At 40.3% G+C, this 22,397-nt stretch overlaps 1 protein-coding gene across 1 annotated transcript in view; it reads right to left on the minus strand.

Annotated features, from left to right (window-relative positions):
• LOC122812125 (adhesion G protein-coupled receptor E1-like) overlaps positions 1–22,397 on the minus strand; it is a gene marked incomplete in the record, with an annotated part of 2,110,064 nt that overhangs the window by 902,867 nt on the left and 1,184,800 nt on the right. Inside the window, 1 exon segment of the mRNA XM_044084415.1 lies at positions 9,536–9,688. Coding sequence (XP_043940350.1) covers positions 9,536–9,688 — 153 coding nt within the window.

The raw sequence follows: 22,397 nt of genomic DNA on the forward strand, positions 1-22,397 counted from the left end.
GTACTCCACTTGTCACTTGTCTAGAGATGGATTTGGAGTCGGCTACTTTTATAGTCTGGGTTCTGTCAGTAAGCCAGTTGGCAACCCATCAAGTGACATAGGGATTTATGCCCAGCTTAGTAAGTTTATCTATGATTCTAGAGTGGGGGATGGTGTTGAAGGCCTCAGCAAGGTCCAGATAGGTTATGTTGACCACCTTACCCTCGTCCACAGCTCTGGAGACTGATTCAATGAAGTCAATCAGGTTCAGGATACAAGATCCGCCCTTCACGAACAAACTGGGTGGGGTCTAGTGTTTGAAGGTTGCCAATGTCTTTGTTTATAAGTTCCATGATAATGCGTTCCATGCCCTTGCAGATCAGGCTTGTCAGACTGATGGGACGGTAGATTCCAGGATCCAAGGTGGATCCCTCCTTGTGGAGTGGGATAACTGTAGCTGTGCACCACTCAGAGGGCACGAAGCCTGAGGTGAGGCTATGATTAAACATGACACTTAGGTGAGGTGCCAGTTCATTATGTACTTCATGTAGTACCATCTGATTGAAGTATATAGTCAGTTGCCTTTGTTTGTCTGGCATAAGGTAAGCCATCTGGGCAGTTGTATTCAAGCTTGCACCCAGGAATGTAATTTTTTAAGAGGGCACCAGTTGTAATTTCTTTTCATTTAATGTGTACCCTAGGCATGTTATAAGCCTTTTTTACAAATGCCAGATGTTGAAGAAGAATGTCCTTGTTTTCTGCTTGAATGAGACAGTCGTCCAAGTAGGGATAGATTTGTATGCTTCTTTGTCTGCAAAATGCAATTACTGGTGCCAGGCACTTTGTAAAGACCCTGGGCACAATAGATAAGCCAAAGGGCAGTGCAGAGAATTGGTAATGCATAAGACCTGCCTTGAAGCGGAGGTATCCTCTGCATGATTCCCTTACTGGGATATGCAGGTATGCCTCTTTTAAGTCTAGAGTCACTAACCAAGTGTTCTTGCCCAGCATGGACTGTAGCTGTTGTAAAGTCAGCATTTTGAATTTTGGGATGTCCAAGAAGGTGTTCAAAATTGATAAGTCCAGTATTTTAGATTCATAGATTCATAGATTCTTACTAAGCTAACTGCCCTTGCAAGCCATTTTAAGCTTAGCCAATTATCCCTTGTGAGACTCAAACCCTGCACCTTGTGTTTACTGGACGCCATGTATTGTCTTTTCTGGCTACCAGGATCAGTCGTGAGTAAAACCCTTGTCCTTTTTCTTGTTCTGGTACTGGTTGAATACCCCCCATATCCATGAGGGACGTTACTTGCTTCTGAGCCTCTGCCCATTGATTTTGTGGCAGATCTGGCCAACCGCTCGGAATTGGCAAAGTATGGAAATGAAATCTGTACCCCTGGGATACTATGTTTAATACCCACTTGTCCTGGGTAATTAACTGCCAATTTTGAGCATGAAGTGCTAATCCCCCCCCCCCAATGTTGCTGCCAAAAGATAAGTGCTTGGAGATGGTAGAGGGAAGTCATTGGGACTGCTTACTGTATGGTTGTGCTTTGCTTCCTGCGGATTTGGAGGTAGAGGCAACCCATTGCTTTAACCTGTAAGAACCCTGTGATTGGTGTCTAGAGCCTTTTGAGAACCTGGATTTGGTTTGTGAGGGTCTGTTGGACACAGGAAAGGACCAATTTTTAGTAGGCCAGTGCCTACTGAATCTGGGTGGCTGCACTTGTAAGAAATCTTTTACAGTTTGCATAGGCTTAGTTTTGTCTTCCATTTTCTTTAAAACCTCTTCTGCCTTATTACCAAGCAAAGTATCATGCTGTAAAGGTGCATCCAACAATTTAGCCTTAACATGATCAGGCAGATTTTGCTCCTTGAGCCAGGCATGCCTTCTATTCACAGATCCAGTAACTGCAGCCCTGCAAGAGGCCTCCAAAGAATCAAAACCACATTGTAAAGTATGCTTTCCAACCTGTTCTGCTGCATGCAATAATTCCTGTAATTCTGTATTTTCCACACAATCAGAAATCAACATCATTTTCTGTTTCAACAAGCCCATAACATGCTGTTGATATTTAAGCATATGAAGCTGGCAGTTTAAAGCCCTAATTGCCAAGGTTGCAGACGTATAAACTTTCTTTCCCCATCTATCCAGCACCCTGGAATCTCTATCAGAGGGGGTAGGATTTTTGTATAAGCAACCAAAGAACCAAAGAATGAGAAAAAAATATGAAAAAACAACTGTGACAAATCCACAACTAAAGTGCAAATTTATTCCTCTGATGTTTCGGCCGTAGCCTTCAAGGAGTCGGGTAGGATTTTTGGCTATAGAGGCCTTTACTCCGTTGGGACCCTGTGAGATAGTTTCAGGATCAGCAACAGGATTTTTTAAAAAAAATTTGTGAGAGTCAGGAATCCTGTAATATCTGTCTGGCTTACTAGGAGCCGGAGGTAAGGAATCAGGAGCCATGCTTGATTCCGAAAATACGTCATCAACAACATCTAATACAGGAGGAATAGCCAAAGGCCTATGCTGAGGAAGGAGGAAATCCCTACCCCTCTTTTTTGATTCAGAGAAGTCCTGACTCTCCCAATGAAATTGCTCCCTTAAAGTATGCAAGGTTTCTACAAATGAATAATCCTCAGGAGGAGATGCAGATGGAATGTATTCTTCTGCATCTGAATCCTCATAGGGTGGTACAGAAAATTCCTGATCAGAAGAGGAATCAGAAAAAATAGAAACCAGATCTGAAGATTCATACTCTAGGCCTCTTAGTGCGGGGGTTGGGAACCCCTTATCAAGGTAATTAAGTCCTCAGCCATTTTGATCATCTGTTTTTTAGGCATAGGTGCCTGAACACGTGGCTCATGCATAATTTTTTTAGACTTAGAAACTGTTTTTGTTTTTGCTTTTGAAGCTGGTGTCGGTTTTATATAGAAATGTTGAGGCCTGAAAACACCCTCAGAAGCCGGTGCCTGGTCAGCAGCTCTGGACCCATCTGAGGGAGAGACATCCGCGGGTTCAATACTATGAGCATCTCGTGGCATACCGGACTCCCCATGGGTCTCGGTAGAGGCCTGCGACTCAAAAGTAGCGGGTATCAAGGGCTCCGAAAACACCTCACTGATTAACGGCAAACTGGCAACTGGCTTAGAAGAAGCTTCATCATAGGTTTTGGACCTCAACAGTCTGTCTCTGTCTTTTTCTTTGTGCTTTTTGTGAACTCCGGTAGTCAGATTGCTATCTGACGACATTTCAGCATAATTAAATCTGGATTCAAAATATTTTGAAGCAAAAATATACCGACGCTTAATAGTGCGTTGGTTAAATCTAGCACAGAACCGACAGCAAGGCACGTTATGATCTGGGCCTAAACAAGGAATACAGTACAAATGAAAATCCTTATGAGGTATTTGCTTCCCACAAGTAATGCAATTATTAACTTACATCAGTAAGGAGCAAGAAAAAGTTTCCCCAACGGGGTACTTAGCTTTAATTGAAGACTTTGGTTCTGAAACTTGAATGCGAAAATTTCAGGAGTCAGCCGACCGGCACTTACGAACTGCTTCTGCTTCGGGCACTGCACGGCAAGAAAGACTGAATAAAATGGCATCGGCTGCATGTTTTATACCCCTGACAACCTGATGTCACGCAAGAGGAGACAGCAACCAATGCAGGACCCAAGACTTTGTTATTCAGGCTGACTGAGGGCAACCTGCCAGCAGATTACCCAAATGTAATGACTGCAACAGTGAAACACGAAGAACATCCTTTTGTGATGAGGTGTGCCACGTAGAAGGATTTCCTGACTACTGTGGCAATGTGATTATCAAAGGAGAGACTATTGTCCTTCTGTGTCCCAAGGTCTCTTATCACACTTTCGGTGTACATAGGTTCATTGGTTCATAGGTAGGTACTAGGCTATTGGCCCTAGAGCCCATATAAGCCTAGCCAAAAAGTGTTAAGTAGACTACCGCCTATGTGATAGCTCATGGCTATAGAGTTTTTACCAAAGGGGATGACAATGCCCTTTTTGGCAGTGAGCTTGAGGCCATGGCTTTGACACCAGGCATTTATCTCAGTGAGGCCATTTTGTAGGATGTCCACATTGTTAGAAGTTTCTATTATGGCTCCTAGTTTGCAGTCATCTGCGAACTTATTTATCCAAAGACCTTCTGTGTTAGCCTGTACTTCAGATACGTAGATACCAAACAGGAGAGGACACAGGACTGAACTCTGTGATACTCCACTTGTCACTGGTCTGAAGTCAGATTTGGAGTCTGCAACTTTCACAGTGTGGGTTCTGTCAATGAGCCAGTTGGCAACCCATCTTGTGACATAGGGATTTATACCTAGTATAGAGAGTTTATCTATAATTCCAGAGTGGGGGGATGGTGTCAAAAGCCTTGGCAAGATCTAGATAGGCTGTGTGAACCACCTTACGCTCGCCTATGGCTTTGCTGACTGCTTCAAAGAAGTCAATCAGGTTTAGGAGACATGATCTGCCTTTTACAAACCCGAACTGGGTGGGGTCCAGAGTTTGGAGATTACCAATGTCTTTGTTTATAAGCTCCTTGATGATACATTCCATGGCCTTGCAGACCAGGCTTGCTAGGCTAATAGGGCGGAAGTTCCCAGGGTCCATGGTGGCTCCCCCTTTGTGGAGTGGGATAACCGTAACTGAGCACCATTCAGTGGGCACAAAGCCTGAGGTGAAGCTATGACTGAACATGGTGCTTAAGTGGGGTGCCAGTTCATTCTGTAGTTCAAGTAGAACGCAACCTGGGATGTTGTCAGATCCCATGGATGCTGTGTTCTTGGCTTTGGAGAGTGTGGTTGTTACCTGTGCAGCTGTGATTACATGAACCTTTTATTCTTCTGGTATAGAGATGGGCCCTTTAGGGGTTGAAGGAGGGTAGCACTGAACCTATCTGCCAGAATATTGGAAATATCACTTGGTTCTGTATATTTAGTGCCATTGAGCTGTAACTCAGAGCAGATCTGAATGTTGCCATTGAGATTCTTGATATAGCTATAGAATGCTTTGTGGTTGTGTTTAGAATCAGTGGCGATTTTGTTTTCATAACTAGCTTTTAAGGATTTTATGAGGGATCTCAGCTTCTTACTGAGGCTGACCATGGAGTTGTTCCAGTCATGGGATTTTACTCCTTTTTGCAACAGTTTCTTTCTTCTGTTGTAGAGTTTGTTATGGCAGGGGACCACCAGACTGGCTTCCTTTTTTTGGAGGATAGCATATTGGTTCTGTTAGTAATAGCATGATCCATGCACTCATGTAAGTGCTTATAAAGTGCATTAATGTAGGATTCAGCAGTCATACTACTATTTTCCGTCTGCATGGGTGTCGTGAAGTTTGTTACTTCTGTCTTAAGAAGCGTGAAGTTGGCTTTGGAGAAATTTTTTTATGGTGGTTTCCCTAATGGGGGTGGGGGTGGGATTGGATATCTAGGCTGATTAGCTTGTGGTTGGATCTGACCAACGAGGAATTGACCTCTGGTGTGGAACACCAGTCGTCCATCCTGGTAATGACCAGGTCTATGATATTGCTCCCACTGGTGGGGATGTGGATAAGTTGATCCAAGGCGTTGGAATTTATGAATTCCAGAAAACGTGAGCAAAAGTATTGGTACATGAATAGTTTTCCCAGTTAATGGTGGGGTAGTTGAACTTGCCCATTATTAGGGTGTTGGGTTGTACCCTAATATTTTCCAGTGTATCAAGAAATGAGTAGTGGGAATCCTGGGGCATGGTGAGGGATCTGTAGCAAGTTACAATTTGGATTGCGGTCTTGCACAGAGTTAGTTGCAGTGTATGCCACTTTCAAATTTCAAGCCTAAATGATTTCCAATTAATTTACCAGAAGACACAATTTATGCAAAGTCTGAAACTCAAATGTCTGTCATCATTTTCAAACTTGAATCTTTCATGATCTGCCCTAATTTGATCGAAAAACAAAATTTTATGAAAAGTGGACCAAAGTATAAGGGAAAATTTGGACATTCTGCTAAAATCTGTACAGTTGGGAGGTATGCTTAGAGAGGTATGGACAAATGGTAAACATTAACTAACAGCTGTTACCATCACACACTGTCTGAAGCATTCAAAGTCTGAAACCCAAAAACATGTCATCATATAGTGACTGCAATCCTCTGACCATCCCTGCGATCCACTAGAAAACCACACATCGCATGGGGAACAGACAAAAATTCAAGGCAAAAATCTGGACATTCCATGAAAATTCAGACAGCCAAGAGGCATGGCTCTAAACTCAGTCAGTACAAAGCCATAGACAATGAGGAGACAGGTCCCTACCACATAGAAAGTTGATAGAATGCACAACACTGAATAGTGACTTGAAGAGCTTCACAGGCTGTGAACAGCACTAGAGACTGCTCTTACCCAGCACACACCATCAACAGAAAACCAAATGTAAAGCAAATTTCCTGCTCGGATGCTAGACTAAGAGGTTTTGTGATACTCTAAAGCTGTAATAAAATGTCAATGTTTCAGACCACCATAACTATGCCATACTCACTGCCATTGTGCATGTGTCCATCTCCAGACTGATATTTTCTTGGTGCTGCAGCTTTCCTGCTTTAGATGTTGCTTTTGCATATTTATCAAGACTAAATGTCATTCTTCTATCATCTGAGAAAGTTTTGATCGCTTCCAGTTGTGCTTTCAGCTCCTCATCGATAAACTATACACTTTTAAATTAACCACAAAAAGGAGATGAGAAGTCTTTATACTTTGCTGTTGTCTGGCATACAAATTGTAATCATGACTTAATCTGTTAAACAGACAGCTTAATGGGTTAAGGCGAGACAAAAGAACAGCAAAGACAAAGAGTCACCCTGGAAAATCTCCCTTTGAATTTCTATCCCTAGGACAATAATTTGTTCTTTATCTTGGCTTTGCTGCAGAGTGGTATGCTACTGTTTCAAGGTCTCTGTAATATAACTGATTAATGTAGGGTGTATCTGTAAGGACTCCTTTATCCAAGAATGTGGGATGCTATCAAACACTTCTTTGTAATTGTCACTCGTCCCTTACTTCAAGGATGACAAGCAGGCGGAATAGTTAGTTTAAGAAGGTTTATTACATGAAAACACATCAAGATGGATAGCAGCTTCAATAACTATGAATGAACTGATTAACAAACAGAGCTTACACATAAAATGGCACTCTGTCACTGCACACGCTCAGTAATGAGTACATTATTACATGCCCACAAGAGGTTTCTTAAAGAGATATGTACATTGATCTACAGTAATCATTCCATGCCATACTTAGATTCTTCCCTTTTTACAATTTTCCATTATGACTTTAACAATAACTGTTCCTTTGCTCCATATGACTTTCTTTAGTTATCAGTCTGTTCTATTGCCATGATTGAGTTTTCTTCCAAATGACTATAAACTTTGTCAGCATCAGTTCCAGTATATAGCTTACACATTGTCAGAAGGCAAGTTATTAGTCTATAGTTTTTAGGAAAGCTCACAGTTTTACTATTAAGGAGGAATATAATTTTTCCTGTTGTTAACCAGGTTGGTGTCTATGTGGGGTGCACATATAAGCAGTTCTTACTTAGGGCTAAATCTTTTCATAAAGATGTTAATATTTTCAGCCTGAAGTTGGATGCTGCATCTCGGCCTGGGGTTTTCCACTTAGGAGCTTTTCTTAGTTCTGTTCCAATTTCTCTGGCCACTACTTCATCCCATTTTATATCTTGTACATTTGAACTTCTTACTGTTTCTTTTATTTCTTCTATCCATTCAACATCTTTGATATGTTCCACAGGCTCTTCACAGATATTTCTCCAAAATGTGTCTATTCCTTCTTTTTTGTGTGTTTCTATTCCTTACACTTTGTTTCTCAATCCTTTATAAAACTTTTTTGTGTCATCAATATTATTTATCTGCATATCGTCTAAGTTTTCTGCCTTGCTAATATCATTGGTTTATTAATTGCAATAGTGTGTGCTAGATTTTGGTCTGTTCTAATACTCCACACTGCTTTTATTACATCTGTCTAAATATTTTTGTTGATCTGTTCCCTCTTCTGTACTCTTTAAACAGTGGCACTTCTTGTCTTAATTGCTTTATAGTTTTCTCTATTCAGTACTTCCTTGATGGCATTTGATTTCTTCCCTTCCTGTTCCTTATTGTCCAGTATTTTTGTGATAAAACTCTGTTATTACTTTAGCTGCACAGTAATATATCTTATTTCTTATGTTATCTCTCATGAATTTCTGTTAATAGTCCTGATTACTGTGCTTTTTTGTTTTATCAGACTTCTAACATTTTGGGTCTTATCAGCTTTCTGTAATCTATTTCTTTCATCAATCTTAATATGTCTATCCATCTCTATTAAATCAAGCAACTCTTCCCTTAGATCATTTTTTTCTAAACTAAGGGCACATACTTTGTTCTCCATTTCCTGCAGGCATTCTACAGAAAGTTCCTGAACAGTTGACTGTGACGTATTCTCTTTAGCTTCGTCCTGTGTCATCCGTTGCTCTTTCATATGGGAACTCACTAGCCTATCACTCCACAACATTGACTGTATCAGAGTTGCCACCATTTTCTGCTCCTTCCCATGCTGTGCAATTCCAGGTGAACTTTAGTGCTGGTTTCATACTGAAGGTTCCAGGGTATCTTTATATGGCAAGTGATCATATGCTTCCTGTTCTACTTGTTTCTGCTTAATTTGGGGTCTCATTGTTCCATCATGCTGTGACATTACTAGAGTTGGATTTTCTACACTAAATCCTACCCTTCGCAAGTAATCCATAACTTCAGTTTCTATTTATTTAACTTCTCTATTACTAATCCTTTTTTCTACATTCCCCTTTGTTTTCTTATTTTTTGTATTGCAAAATGTTCAAATCCAGATGTCTTTGCCTGTATTTCTCATCATATATCTTTGGTGCGACTTTTTTGTATTGATTAGTTTTGCTTTCTCTTACATAAATATTGCACCATTTTAAACCTCTTTTTCTTTCCCATATCCATATTTTTTCTTCAGTTGTCTCCCACCCCTCCTGTTTCTCCTTACTTTGGAGACTCATTGTTCCATCATGGTGTGACATAACTGCGTTAGACTTTCTACACTAAATCCTTCACTTTGCGGCTATAAAGGTGATGAAATGAGAGGCCAGAAAATATCAATGTAGTGAACCAGAAGGTATTGAACTAGAATAACCGGGTGTAATAAAATAAGGGGGGTACAGTAGGAAGTAATAAGGAAAGAGGAGAGGAAAGCAGATGGTTTAAAGTAAAGGAATGATAGAGGCACAGGCTGCAGATATAATATATCAGTATAGTGTCCTTAGATGTGTATAGCTTAGAATACACTGTGTGGCTGGATAACAATTTTTGTCTAGCAAGGAACTGAACAGGAATATAGCCATGTGCTCATTCGATGTCATTTTAATTGAGATTTGAAAGACTTAACCTAAGGTATTTTTTAAGATTAAGTAGAATGGAATTCCATTAAGCCAAAAAAAATATATTTATAGTATTAATATCTTACCACTGCAAACAGATGAATTTGAATCTGTGAAGTTATGTTTCCCAAAGTTGGACCTGAACCCTGTTTGACACGTACAGTAGTAACTTCCATGGGTATTGGTGCAGGTAGTGTGGTTACCACAAACTTCCTTCTTCTCCTGGCACTCATCTATATCTGCATTTCCCAAAACAAAAATATCATGGTTACATAAAGGCATCATTTTTCAATGAGCAACAGCTATATACATTTAATAATTTTGTATGTATCAAACAGGAATAAAATCTTTCACCTGTGCATTAATATGCTGACTTGTGTTCAGGAAAGCACAACAAAGAAGCATACTGGCAGACTATTTCATAGACTTAGAAATATAGTTGCAATTTCTTTTCCTGGGGATTGTCCTTTCTTTCACCTTTTTTAGTCCTACTTAGGGAATAACTACAGCTGTTGCAGGCAGTTTGCTCCCAATGGTAATACACCCATGTTGCTCTCCATGTCTCCTCCCTAGGATTCCACCATTCTCACCTCACCCTGCCTGCAAGGCAGCCTTGCATGTTGCATAGATTATCAGACAGTTGCCATAGTACACTTTCAGCAAAGAAGGAAACACAAATAACTTACCAAATATTAAATTAAAAATGTTAACCCCTAATAAGTCCATCCTCTGCTTTACTTTATAATAATAAAGCATTTTGGTCATGAAAACACAATTTAATTTAAGCATTAAAAACTCCAACCTGTTTCACAAGCATCAGCTTTTAGAGCAGTACAACTGTACAGAAAGCAAGATTTTATCCTTATGCTGTATTTTCACATATACAGTTTAAACTGTAATTATTTAATCCAATATTAACACCCCCTTCTCTAAGGCTATTCCTTCCTGTACTATATGATTCAATCACACCTTCTCTTTTGGACCTTAAAAGCTTTTGTTTTGTGTTCCCATCTCTTATAAACACTTGTATTGAATTCAAACAATTTAAATAATGACATGCACACACACACACACACACACACACACACAGTTATAAAAAGACAATCCCTGGGATTCAGCAAGCAGCCGTGCAGGCAGCGTGCCATGCATATTTTTGAAGGTGCCCTGCCATGCTCTAAAACGAACACATTGCCTTGTACAAGCACAGGGGGTGTGTCTGAGAGCAGAGCCCTCAATACACATGCCTCCTGCACTCCAGAATTTACTTTCGGCAATTTAAAATGAACGAGAAAGCTTGTAACACCCCCAACCTGTCAGGATAACAAATCTGGTCAAAGGCATAAGGGACAATCATCCCTACCAAGCCAAAAGTTGTTAGGATAACACAGGTAGCATAAGCACAAAGTGCACACCTCCCAACCCGTCGGAATCCCACAAAGCAGAAAATTGATAAAATAACAGGCTCAACATTAGCATGGATATTCTTAAGGGTACATATAAAATAACACAACAAATATTTTTTTTTTAAACATGCAATAAAGTTTAAGCGTAGCTGCGTGAGTGTGCCCATTGCTTAGCTATGCTTAGTCCAGCTTAAACAGCGCAAGACGTTAAATAGCAAGAGATATCCAGCATAAGCAGTATTTCAATAGTGTAATGGTTGGAGTGTACGCTTTGCAAGCAGCCATTCCCGGTTAGGTCCCCACTGTAAACAATTTGTATTTTACATGTAAAAGCAGTACATAAATATTTTTTTTATATAATTAGCTACTAAATACCATATATTTGTTAACCAGAGTACTGTAGTAGGTCCAGATGTGAGGTGTCAGTATAATAAAGTTTTGAAACCCCCTTATAAACACAAGTGCCTCATACAGTATAGTCACATATGAATAAATGAAATGAAAGCACATTGGGAGATGTCAGGGACAGTAAACAAATTTATAATATGTAATGAATGATGAATCAATCCCATACAGCAGATAGTGTATAAAATAAAAAATAAGCAATGCTAAGCACTGCACAGCTCTGCTTACCAGGTGTAAGCATTGTGTAAATATGACTGCTAAGCAATGAGGAGCCCAGCTAAGTGGATTTGCCCATTGTAAGCAGTGCTGAACCTCCCACTTTAAGCACTGCCAACCTCAGCTAAGCAGGTTTGCCCATAGCTTAGCTTAGCTCACCATATTCAAAACCATCCAATCATGGCAAAGGGTGGGAAATTGGCCGTATTTAAACCCCACAGGTGGGAATACAGCTCATAACTGATTGCAGCTTCCCACTGTAGGCAGTATGGTAGGAGTAGGTGAGGGAATGGGCTTCCGTGTGCAGTGCTGGGGCATACAGGAGTCCAAGGTCATGGTAGGACTCTTGGTAAAGAGCCATGATGAGAGACTGCTGCAGGGCCAGTACCAGGAATCCCAATATAAAGCAGAAGCCTGGGACTGTCTCGCCTGTGATCTCACCAGTGCCACTGGTACCCGTCAGACTAGTGAGCAGGTCCAGAACCACTATGCTGACTTGAAGGGGAGAAAGAGGGAGGTCTTGGACCAGTGGGTCCAAGAAGCAAGGCAGAGAGGTGATGTCCCAGCAATGTGCAAATATTCATATAAATAACTATTTACTGAAGTCTAGCCTATGTATGCGATGGATAGATATGCCTAAATATTTCTCTATTTCCTTTACAGCTGCGGCTGCACAGGCTGTGAATCAGGAAGCCCATGCTACTAGGCTGCAAAGGCTGTGTCACTGGGCTGGTGAGTAACAATCCTACTTGTAGTAGTCATACCAAATAAATATAAAGTAGCAGAAAGTCACCTGGCAGTATAAAAATTGTGTATGGGTTGTACTGAATAAACCAGATAATATGACATTAATAGTCCCATATATTTGATATGTCAATAAAACTGTAGCTGCCTGTCAATAAAGTTCTAAATCCTGGACTGGTTGTGTTTACTCTGGTATTGAGTGGCATTCAGTGTTGCAGTTTCTAAATAGTAATGTTGTGTCAACCACTGTTAACCACAATGTGCTACATAAAAAATATGTCTAGGAATGTCAAGGTCTGATTATACAACCAAGAGAGACTTAAGACATAAAACACTGAAAGAACAGACAGCAGTTTCTCAATAGATCACTCTGATGAAACTGAGAAAATGTATTTTTAGCAGACAGACAGCCATGCTTTGAATCTTGGGAGAGGTAGTAATAAGCTGTATGCATAATCATACCTCTCAACTGTACAGAGTTTTGCAGAATGTCCAGATAATTGGCTCGTAATTTGCATGATCCTCTGTCTCCTTGGCAAATCACTGGGATGATCCCAGAATTGTAGTCACTAAATAATGACATACATTTGATTTTCAGACCTCAAATCATGCAGAAAATGTTATATTAAAACAAATCCTGTTACTCTATCAGCTCTCCCAGTTTATAACAACAATATCCAAAATATGTCCCTATTTGTACCCCCATGTTGTCAAGCTTTGTTTAGAGTGTGAGCATTAAGAGATTGAGAGGTATGTGCATAATATTAACTAGGAATCTGGGAATATGTGTAGAAACAGTCAGGTAGTGTTAACAAACATTCTTCCCACAGGTCTTGCACATAAGAAAACTGTAACTGCCTAGCAATAAAGTTTTAAATCTTGGAATGGTAGTGTGTACTCTGGTATTGTATGGCCTAACATGAAGCATTCACCAACATCTGATATCAAAATAGTACTGTTGTGTCAACCACTTTTCTCAAACTGTGCTACATAAAAATATGTCTAGGAATGTCTGCTGTAATTATAAGGTCAGATTGTACAACCAAGAGAGACTTACAAAGAAAACACAGAAGGAACAGACAGTGAGGTCTAAATGCCTCACTCTGATGAAACAGAAATTGTTGTATGTTTAGCACACAAAGCCATGGGTTGAATCCTGGGAGTGCTAGTAAACTGTATGCATAATCATACATCTCAACTGTATAGATTTTCCTAGAATGTCCAGATATTTGGCTCATATTTTCATCCTGTTCCACTTTTTCTTGGGAAATCAGTGGTATGATCTCAGGATTGTAGTCACCAAATAATGACATAACATTTGAGTGTCAGAATTCAAACCCTTCAGAAAATGTATTTTAAAGCAAATCCTGTTACTCTAGAACTGTCTAAAAGTTTATAACAGCAATATTCAAAATATGTCCCTATTTGTACCCCCATGTTGTCAAGCTTTGTCCAGATGTGCAGTAAGAGATTGAGAGGTATGTGCATAATTACAATTAGGAATCTGGGAATATGTGTAGAAACAGTCAGGTAGTGTTAATAAACATTCCCTCTACAGGTCTACCAGGTAAGAGATGTAGAAGTTAGCTATAAGACAGTTGAAGGATACACTGTGTACAAATATATCAAACCAAGGCCATAGAGTATTGTAATAATACCTGTACAGTAATGATTAAAGCAATGATCATTAAAGTTATGAGTGCTGCAAGGATATATAAATTTCAAATTGATATATCTCTCTCCTCCCCACCATATCTGCAACAATAATCTAAACACACAAATCAGTGGGTATGTTTACACCAAACCTACTGTTGGGACATATGTCCTAATGTTCAATAAATATTGAAATGTGGTTCTATTAATGTTCCATGTTCAAATACTATCATTGGTGGCCTGTTGCTATCACTGTAAACTGCATGCTGTTGTAATGGCCATTTTGGTTCCATATATGCATGTGTTCTGTTTGCTATACAACTCTTCCAAATTTGGTGTTTTAAGTTAATGGGAATATCTATGCATGCTGTTATAACTAATCCTGGATTGTGTTGACTATTAATAACCCACATATGTTCTAAAACTGCAACACCATAGCACATTTGAGAAGGCCGGTCCCAGCAGACCCACCTCTCCCTCCTCATCTGGTCTTGGCACTGGGCCTCAACATGTCTGGGACCCACCCCGGGACCTCCTCATTTGCTGGTCCTGCACCACCTTCAGGTGGAACTGCCTCAGGGGATCGGGCTCATCTTCCCTGGTAGCAGGCACGGACAGGATCCTGTCACCCATAATTAGGTATGGGGTCTGGTGCATAGGGAGCTCTACAGAGATTTGGGAGATCTGCCACATCAGCTTGAGGGCCACATGGCACAATTAGAGGATCAGCCTGCCCCTCCTGCTCAGCCCCCAGCACAGCCCCATTCAGGTCTGTGAAGGTGCAGTGGTGACTGCCCATGGGTGAGGACCTCAGTCCCACTGTTTCCATTTGGGGCTCATGGGCTTCCAATATCCAAACACCCCTCCCCATCCAAGATGTTTACCTCCCACATGTGTCATATACCACCCCTGTATGCTGTATTGTCTGTCTTATCCATTTTCCAACCCAAACTACATCTCGAAATATACCTACTATCCTTCCTCAACATTTCAGTCTCACCTAAAAAAAAAAAGGCAATCTGTTCTCAATAAAATGTTTCCCCATACATAGTTTTCCATTTCACATACGTGTCCACTGGACACATGCAATCTAGTCTAATTGGCTTTACAACACATTATTGTTGTCCTCAACCATCTCTCAGGGGTTTGAGTGTCCAAATATACCTCCAAAGTCAGTGTATATGCACAGCTGTTGAAGAAATGGACAGCTATGGACCTTCCCTACACCTGTCATGCACATCCCTAGCTACTTTCCCTATTGTCTTTCTCTCATTGTGCCCCCTTTTTCACCACTTTCCTATCACCCCTTTTTTCTTTTCTTTTAAAGAAATTAACATGGAGGTAAGCCGGAGTAAGCTCTTTTAAGCAGTAGTAAGTGGAATTAAGCCTGTTTGCATGGCGCTAAGCAATGCCTACACAGATTAAGCACGTTCTGGCTAACTGTCTGTAAGTGTATTTAACCAGAAGTTAGCATTGCCTACCAGCGGGCAAACCCAATAAAACCTGCTTAAAACTACTTAAAAGTGCCTTAATCACTCTGTATCCAACAGCCATTGTTCTGTTCAGCAACAAAATAATCAGCCCTTGCCAGTCTGAAACCCAGGACCATGCACACCATACCCACAGCAATTTACCACTAAGCCATCTGAGCTGTAGATATGTGTGATGTTTTCTCAAACATATCATGCAGCACAGTCATTCAACAGTAGGGAAAATGAGAGTGCATTCAGACATAGGATCCACACTCTGAACCTCTCACTGCAAAACATCTGACCCAAGGCACTGTAAATGGGGGTGAAGGGGTCTAAAATAGGGATCTCTTGTAATCATTGCCATTAGCCCTTCCTCCAAAGCTGAACTGTTCTGCCTTGAAACAAAATAACCAGCACTTGCAAGTCTTGAACCCAGGACCCTGCACAACATAGCCACAAGTTACCAGTAAGCCATATCATCTGAAAGATGGTGGGATGATCTCTCTAACCTATCATGCAGAACAGTTAGTCTACCATAGGGAATGTACAATGTGAGAGCAGTAAACATTCTAATGATACATAAACACACATATACACACACATATATATATATATATATATATATATATATATATATATATATATATATATGCACACACACACACACACACACACACACACACACACACACACACACACACATATATATAAATAATTATATATATATAGAGAGAGAGAGTATATATAGAGGGTGCACAGCATATCAAACAACCATTATTCTTACAGTTGCCACCTTTTCAAATGGCCAGTGTCTGATTCTTTCTTACAAATGAGAATTATTGCATGAAACTTATACCCACGCACACTGCAAAGGACGTGACACCACACACAGTTTGCATACATAGAAATGTTTATTTGTGTACTATTTCAGTTCACAAAATAAGGATAGCTAAGAAATATGTGGAGTAAACTCCCTCCAATTGTATCCAAAGAATATATACAATAAAAAGACAGTATCGTGAAGGAGGTGAGCACACACGTCATAGGAAAAAAAAGAAACTCAAGATCACAAATTGACAAGTATAGTTTATTATCCAAAGTAAAATTCCAGTATAGCAGTTTCACCACCTACTAGGCTTCTTCAGACTCGTGGGACATTGTCTCAGTCTGTTGTGCCTAGTAGTAGAAAGCGCCACTGAATTAACTTTGGATTATTGGTGATCTTGAGTTTTTGTAGTTCAACCTGACGCTGTGTTCTCACCTCCGTATCTGATACTGTCTTTTTATTGTACTATTTCAGTTGTTTATGCCATTTCTTATAGCATTTAGGTGTTTGAAATACATTATAACTGTTTAATGCAACTCTCAAGAAAAACATATGATACAGTAATCTGCAAAACATGACATACTTGGCAATCTAGGCTAAAGCCTTCAAGCAGTACAATAGTAAAAAACACAATTGCCTTGAAGATCAACACTTAGTTACAGGTGTAGTTCAACAGCCTCCAATTACACTCTGTATTCAACCCCCTTATCAGTTGTCACAATGTAAATGTATCTGTTACATAACAATGCTTAACTTAAAACGTCAGTATCACATTAACAAACAGAACTGCGTGTAAGACAGTAAGCTCTAGCTCACCACCGTTCCCATGGTGAAACGTATAAAAATGTACAGCCATATACTTTAATGTTTCTTACTACTGATATCCCTCACATTTTGTAACAGCCTAGATTAGAAACATTTCATACCCCTCCCCTATAAAATGTCTTACAAGGGCATATAATAGTGTTCTCCATACACTGACCTCTAGACTGTACAGGGTCATACATGTTTTGTCCAGCTGTAGGCCTCATCTATATGGACCTACCCCACAATTTGTGTGGGAGTCCACAACATCAGTAGAATGATAGCAGGAATGTCAGCACTAAATACACCATTACCTATCAGCATCTTACTGCATTACATCTGGATAATAGGTGGAGGGTAGAGGCTGAAACACAGGGCCATATTTGAAATATTGCTATTATACACTGTGAAAGTTGCTGGTGTTACAGGATTGGTTGCAACATACCTTTACTAAGGAACATGAAGTCAGAAACACAAATGAATGTTGCCATGCACTGATAGCAATCAACAGAGAGAATGGCACTGATATGTCAGAGGCAAGACCTGTGTGGTGAACAAACAAAACATCACAACCAGTCCTCTGCCCATCATGTGGATACGCCCACAGTTGACAGCTATGCAGACAGACTACATTCCATGCAAAACTAGCATGTACACACAAACCCTGTAATACTAGCAGTAGTCAATGCATATAACAGCAATACTCGCACACTGTCCCTAGGTCTAGAACCTTATACAAACATGTAGTTGGCCAGTGTCCACAAGTCCTGTTGTAAGAGTTATTGCTACCTGCTGTCTGTAACACTGCTGCTCACACACAGGAAGGATGTCTTCCATACTGGAAAGGTAAAGGGACAATGCCCACATAATGCAGTCATTTATAGTAGTGGGTTGCTATGACATTGACTATTGGAAGTACTACACATTTGGATGCATGCAATTAACAAGTGGGTAACACCAACTGTTGCAGAGGCCATCACCTGATCATGAGCATCACCTACAAAAGTCATGCTGCAATGTATTCAAACCAGCTCAATCCTTGTAGTGGTGGGAGAGAGAGAGAAAGAGAGAGAGAAATAAAAAACAAAACAAAAAAAAAACAAACATAATACTAAAAAACAAAAATACTACTAAAAAAAAACAAACAAGGAAGACATCCAACTGGTACACAGAAGACAGCACAATAATAAAACAGGTAAGTGAAACATATCAGCATGTAATGGAATGTAGTACTTCATCTGTAATAATGGGATAGATGATGTTGAAAGACTGATATGTGCCATAATGACTTGCTGTAATGATGTCTTGCTGAACAACTGCTATGGACACAGCATCTGGCCCTGTGGGCAGTGGGTCATATGTGTCAACTGTGGAGATCTGCACAGAATGTCAAGATTTATAGGTTCACAGGTTGATAGGTTGGTACTAGGCTATTGGCCCTAGGGATTATACAAGCCTAGTCATAACAATTCCCTGGCTATTTCTTCCCACAATATTTACTTCCCTGGACCCCTGTCTAGCAGGGTGACTGACATGATCCCTGGGGTGAATTTCCTATATCCCATCCAATTGTCAAGGTTCTTTTTGAAGAGTGCCAAGCAGGTGCTCTGCTTGACATGAATGGGCAGTCTATTCCAGAGTATGGGGAGTCTCTGGGTCAGGAACCAACATCTCAGGGTTTGACATGGCCTTGTATGTTAAGCAGAGATCGCCTCTGAGTAGATGATATACCACAGAGTATAGCTGGAGTTTTTTTAGATGGTCATCATAGGGCATCTGCTTTAGGCCTGTGATTCTTTTATTGAGGTATTTCTGCGGCCTTTCCAGCTGTTGCAGATGTCTTGTGAGGTACATACATAATGGGGCGTTGTACTCCATAATGGGTCTAATGAGGAAAGAGTACAGTGGGACAATAACCTCCTTTTTTCTGGATGAAAAGCCCGTAGTGATGAGGTGTGCCACATAGGATTTCCCTACTGTTGTGGCGATGTGGTTATCGAAGGTGAAACCACTGTCCACCTTTGTCCCTAAGTCTCTCATTACACTTTCAGTGTTTAGTGTATTGCCACCTATGTGGTAATTCATGGGTACATGGTTTTTCCCAAAGGGGATAGCTATACATTTCTTGGCATTAAGCTTGAGCCCATGGCTCTGGCACTAAGCATCTTTTTCTGTAAGGCCCTTTTGTAGAATCATTTGGGTATTCAATAATGGCTCCCAGTTTGCAGTCATTTGGGAACTTTGTTATCCAGAGTCCCTTAGTGTTGGCCTGTACTTCAGAGAAGTAGATGCCAAACAAGAGCAGTCCCAGGACTGAACCCTGAGGTATTCCACTTGTCACTTGTCTAGAGCTGGATTTGGAGTCGGCTACTTTTACAGTCTGGGTTCTGTCAGAAAGCCAGTTGGCAACCCATCGAGTGACATAGGAATTTATGCACAGCTTAGTAAGTTTATCTATGATTCTAGAGTGGGGGATGGTGTTGAAGGCCTTGGCAAGGTCCAGATAGGCTGTGTGGACCGCCTTACCCTCGTCCACAGCTCTGGAGACTGATTCGAAGAAGTCAATCAGGTTCAGGAGACAAGATCGGTCCTTCACGAATCAAACTGGGTGGGGTGCAGTGTTTGAAGGTTGCCAATGTCTTTGTTTATATGTTCCATGATAATGTGTTCCATGCCCTTGCAGATCAGGCATGTCAGACTGATGGGACAGTAGTTTCCAGGAGCCAAGGTGGACCCCCCCCCCATGGAGTGGGATAATTGTAGCTGTGCGCCACTCAGTGGGCATGAAGCCTGAGGTGAGGCTATGATTAAACATGATACTTAGATGAGGTACCAGTTCATTTTGTAGTTCATGTAGTACACAGCCTGGTATGCCGTCTGGTCCCATGGATGCTGTAGTCTTAGCTTTGGAGTGTGCAGTTTCTACCTGTGTGGCCATGATTACTGGAATTTGGCAATCTTTTGTTATTGAGTTGGGCCCATTAGGGTGTGAGAGGGTTGTAATGCTTGCACTAAATCGATCTGCCAGTATATTGGCAATATCCTTGGGATCAGTATATTTAATGCCATTCTGTTGTAGCTCTGAGCAGATCTGAGCATTGCCATTTGCCTTGTGGTTGTCTTTGGAATCTTTGGCAATTTTATTTTTGTAACTAGCTTTGGAGGATTTTATGAGGGATCTCAGCTTCTTACTGAGGCTGGTAAGGAAGTCTTTTTGCATCCTGAGATTTTCCTCTTTTCTGCAACAGTTTCTTCCTTCTGTTGTTTAGTTTGTTTATGGTAGACCACCAGATTGACTTCTTTTTTTGGAGGAGAGTGTCTTGGTTCTATTTGGGATGGCACAATTCATGCACGAGTGGATGTGTTTGTGCAGTGCCTTCGTGTAGGATTCAGCAGTTGAACTTTCAGCTACCGTATGCATGGGTGTCATGAAGTTTGTCACTTCTGACTTGAGTAGCATGAAGTTGGCTTTGGAGAAGTTTTTTATGACCATCATAGTGTTTGTTCTGTTCCTCCAAACATCTGTATTTGTCTGGCAAATTGCTGAAGGTGGAAGTAATGAAGTCATGATAGACACATGAGTTTCAGTACCAACTACCTTCAGAACAGTCATGATAATGTGAAATGTATCATGCACAAATGTCATAGGTTTGTAATAGGCATATCTATGATCTGTCCCCTTATATCCCCCCTAATGTTAGGTTACATCCACATGTGATGCTCTGTTTCATAGCAAGGCAGAACAGTTCAGCTGTGGAGGAAGGAGGGTCAGAGTGTGAATCCCATGTCTGAATGCACTATAAATATATATATATATATAAAGAGAGACAGAGACAGAGATAGACATGTATGTCTACATATATACAGACACACACACACACACACACACACACACACACACACACACAGACACACACACACACATATATATATATATATATATATATATATATATATATTTTTTTTTTTTTTCTCCCTACTGTTGAATGACTGTGCTGCATGATATGTTTGAGAAAACATCACACATATCTGCAGCTCAGATGGCTTAGTGGTAAATTACTGTGGCTAAGGTGTGCAGGGTCCTGGGTTACACACTTGCAATGGCTGATAATTTACTTTCTGGCCAGAACAAGGGCTGTTGGATACAGAGTGATTAAGGCACTTTTAAGCAGTTGTAGGCGGGTGTGAAATGGACAGTTATGTATGGTGTGAAATTTTTTTTTGGGAACAGATTGCCCTTTTTTTGTTAAGGTGAGAGTGGAATGTTGGGGAAGGATAGGAAGTATATTTGGGGAGGTAGGTTGGGTCAGAAGACAGACAAGACAGCATACAGGGGCAGTATATGACACATGTGGGGGTAAACACCTTGGACGGGGAGGGAGTTTTGAAACTGGAAGCCTATAAGCCCCCAAATGGAAACAGTGGGACTGAGGTCATGGGCAGTCACCACTGCATCTTCACGGCCCTGAAGGTGGCTGTGTTGGGGGCTGAGCAGGAGGGGCAAGCGAACCCTCTAATTGTGCTATGAGACCCTCAAGCTGGTGTAGCAGGTCTCCCAGTTCTCTGCAGAGCTACCTATGCACCAGACCCTGGACCTGAATTCAGGTGACAGGATCCTGTCTGTAGAACAAACCAGGCAAAACAGGAATGCAGGATAAAAAATTTATTCCGGTACCAACAGCCTTCAAAGGAATAACATATGAGCTTCCAAAAGCAGTATATATACTAATACTAGCAATTAGACATAATTACATATCATTGAAAATGATTAAGGCAACATCCAGTTTTAAAGGGACAAAACACACTACTTATTATTCATAAAAACTCTATGACAATAGCATGCCTATCACAATGTCTAATAATAATAATTAAACATTTATGTTAACTTCTAAGTTAAGCCCTCGAGGTTTTAATGTTCCATATTTTAAAATAAATCTACTTTCTAAATTCAGTAGACTTTTTAAGTAATTACCTCCAAAAGAAACATTAGGTTTTGCTAAAGCACTAAAAAATAGTGAATCTGCAGACCCTTTATGTATTTTTTGAAAATGTTCAAATATAGGACTGCTCATTCTTTCATTACGTACATCTCCTATATGTTCTAATATACGATTTTTAAGTTGTCGCTTAGTTTGACCTATATAATATTTTGGTACTAAGCAATCACAACCAATGATGTAAACCACACCACAAGAACAACAATTAAATTTGTGTTTAGCAAAATATTTAACCCCATTTATAGTACTGTTTGAAAGATTCTTTACCCTCCTACATACTTTACATTTGCCACATTGAAACATGCCAACTTGTTGTTCCAAATTTGACATATACTTATCATTACCAAACTGTCTGAATTTCAAGATTTCTTTTAAATTACAATATCTGCCATATGAAAAAGAAACATGATTTGGAAAAAGATGTCCAA

The sequence above is a fragment of the Protopterus annectens genome, chromosome 9.part0 (genome assembly GCF_019279795.1).
Source record: "Protopterus annectens isolate FY-2018-M chromosome 9.part0, PAN1.0, whole genome shotgun sequence".
Lineage (NCBI taxonomy): Eukaryota > Metazoa > Chordata > Ceratodontiformes > Protopteridae > Protopterus > Protopterus annectens.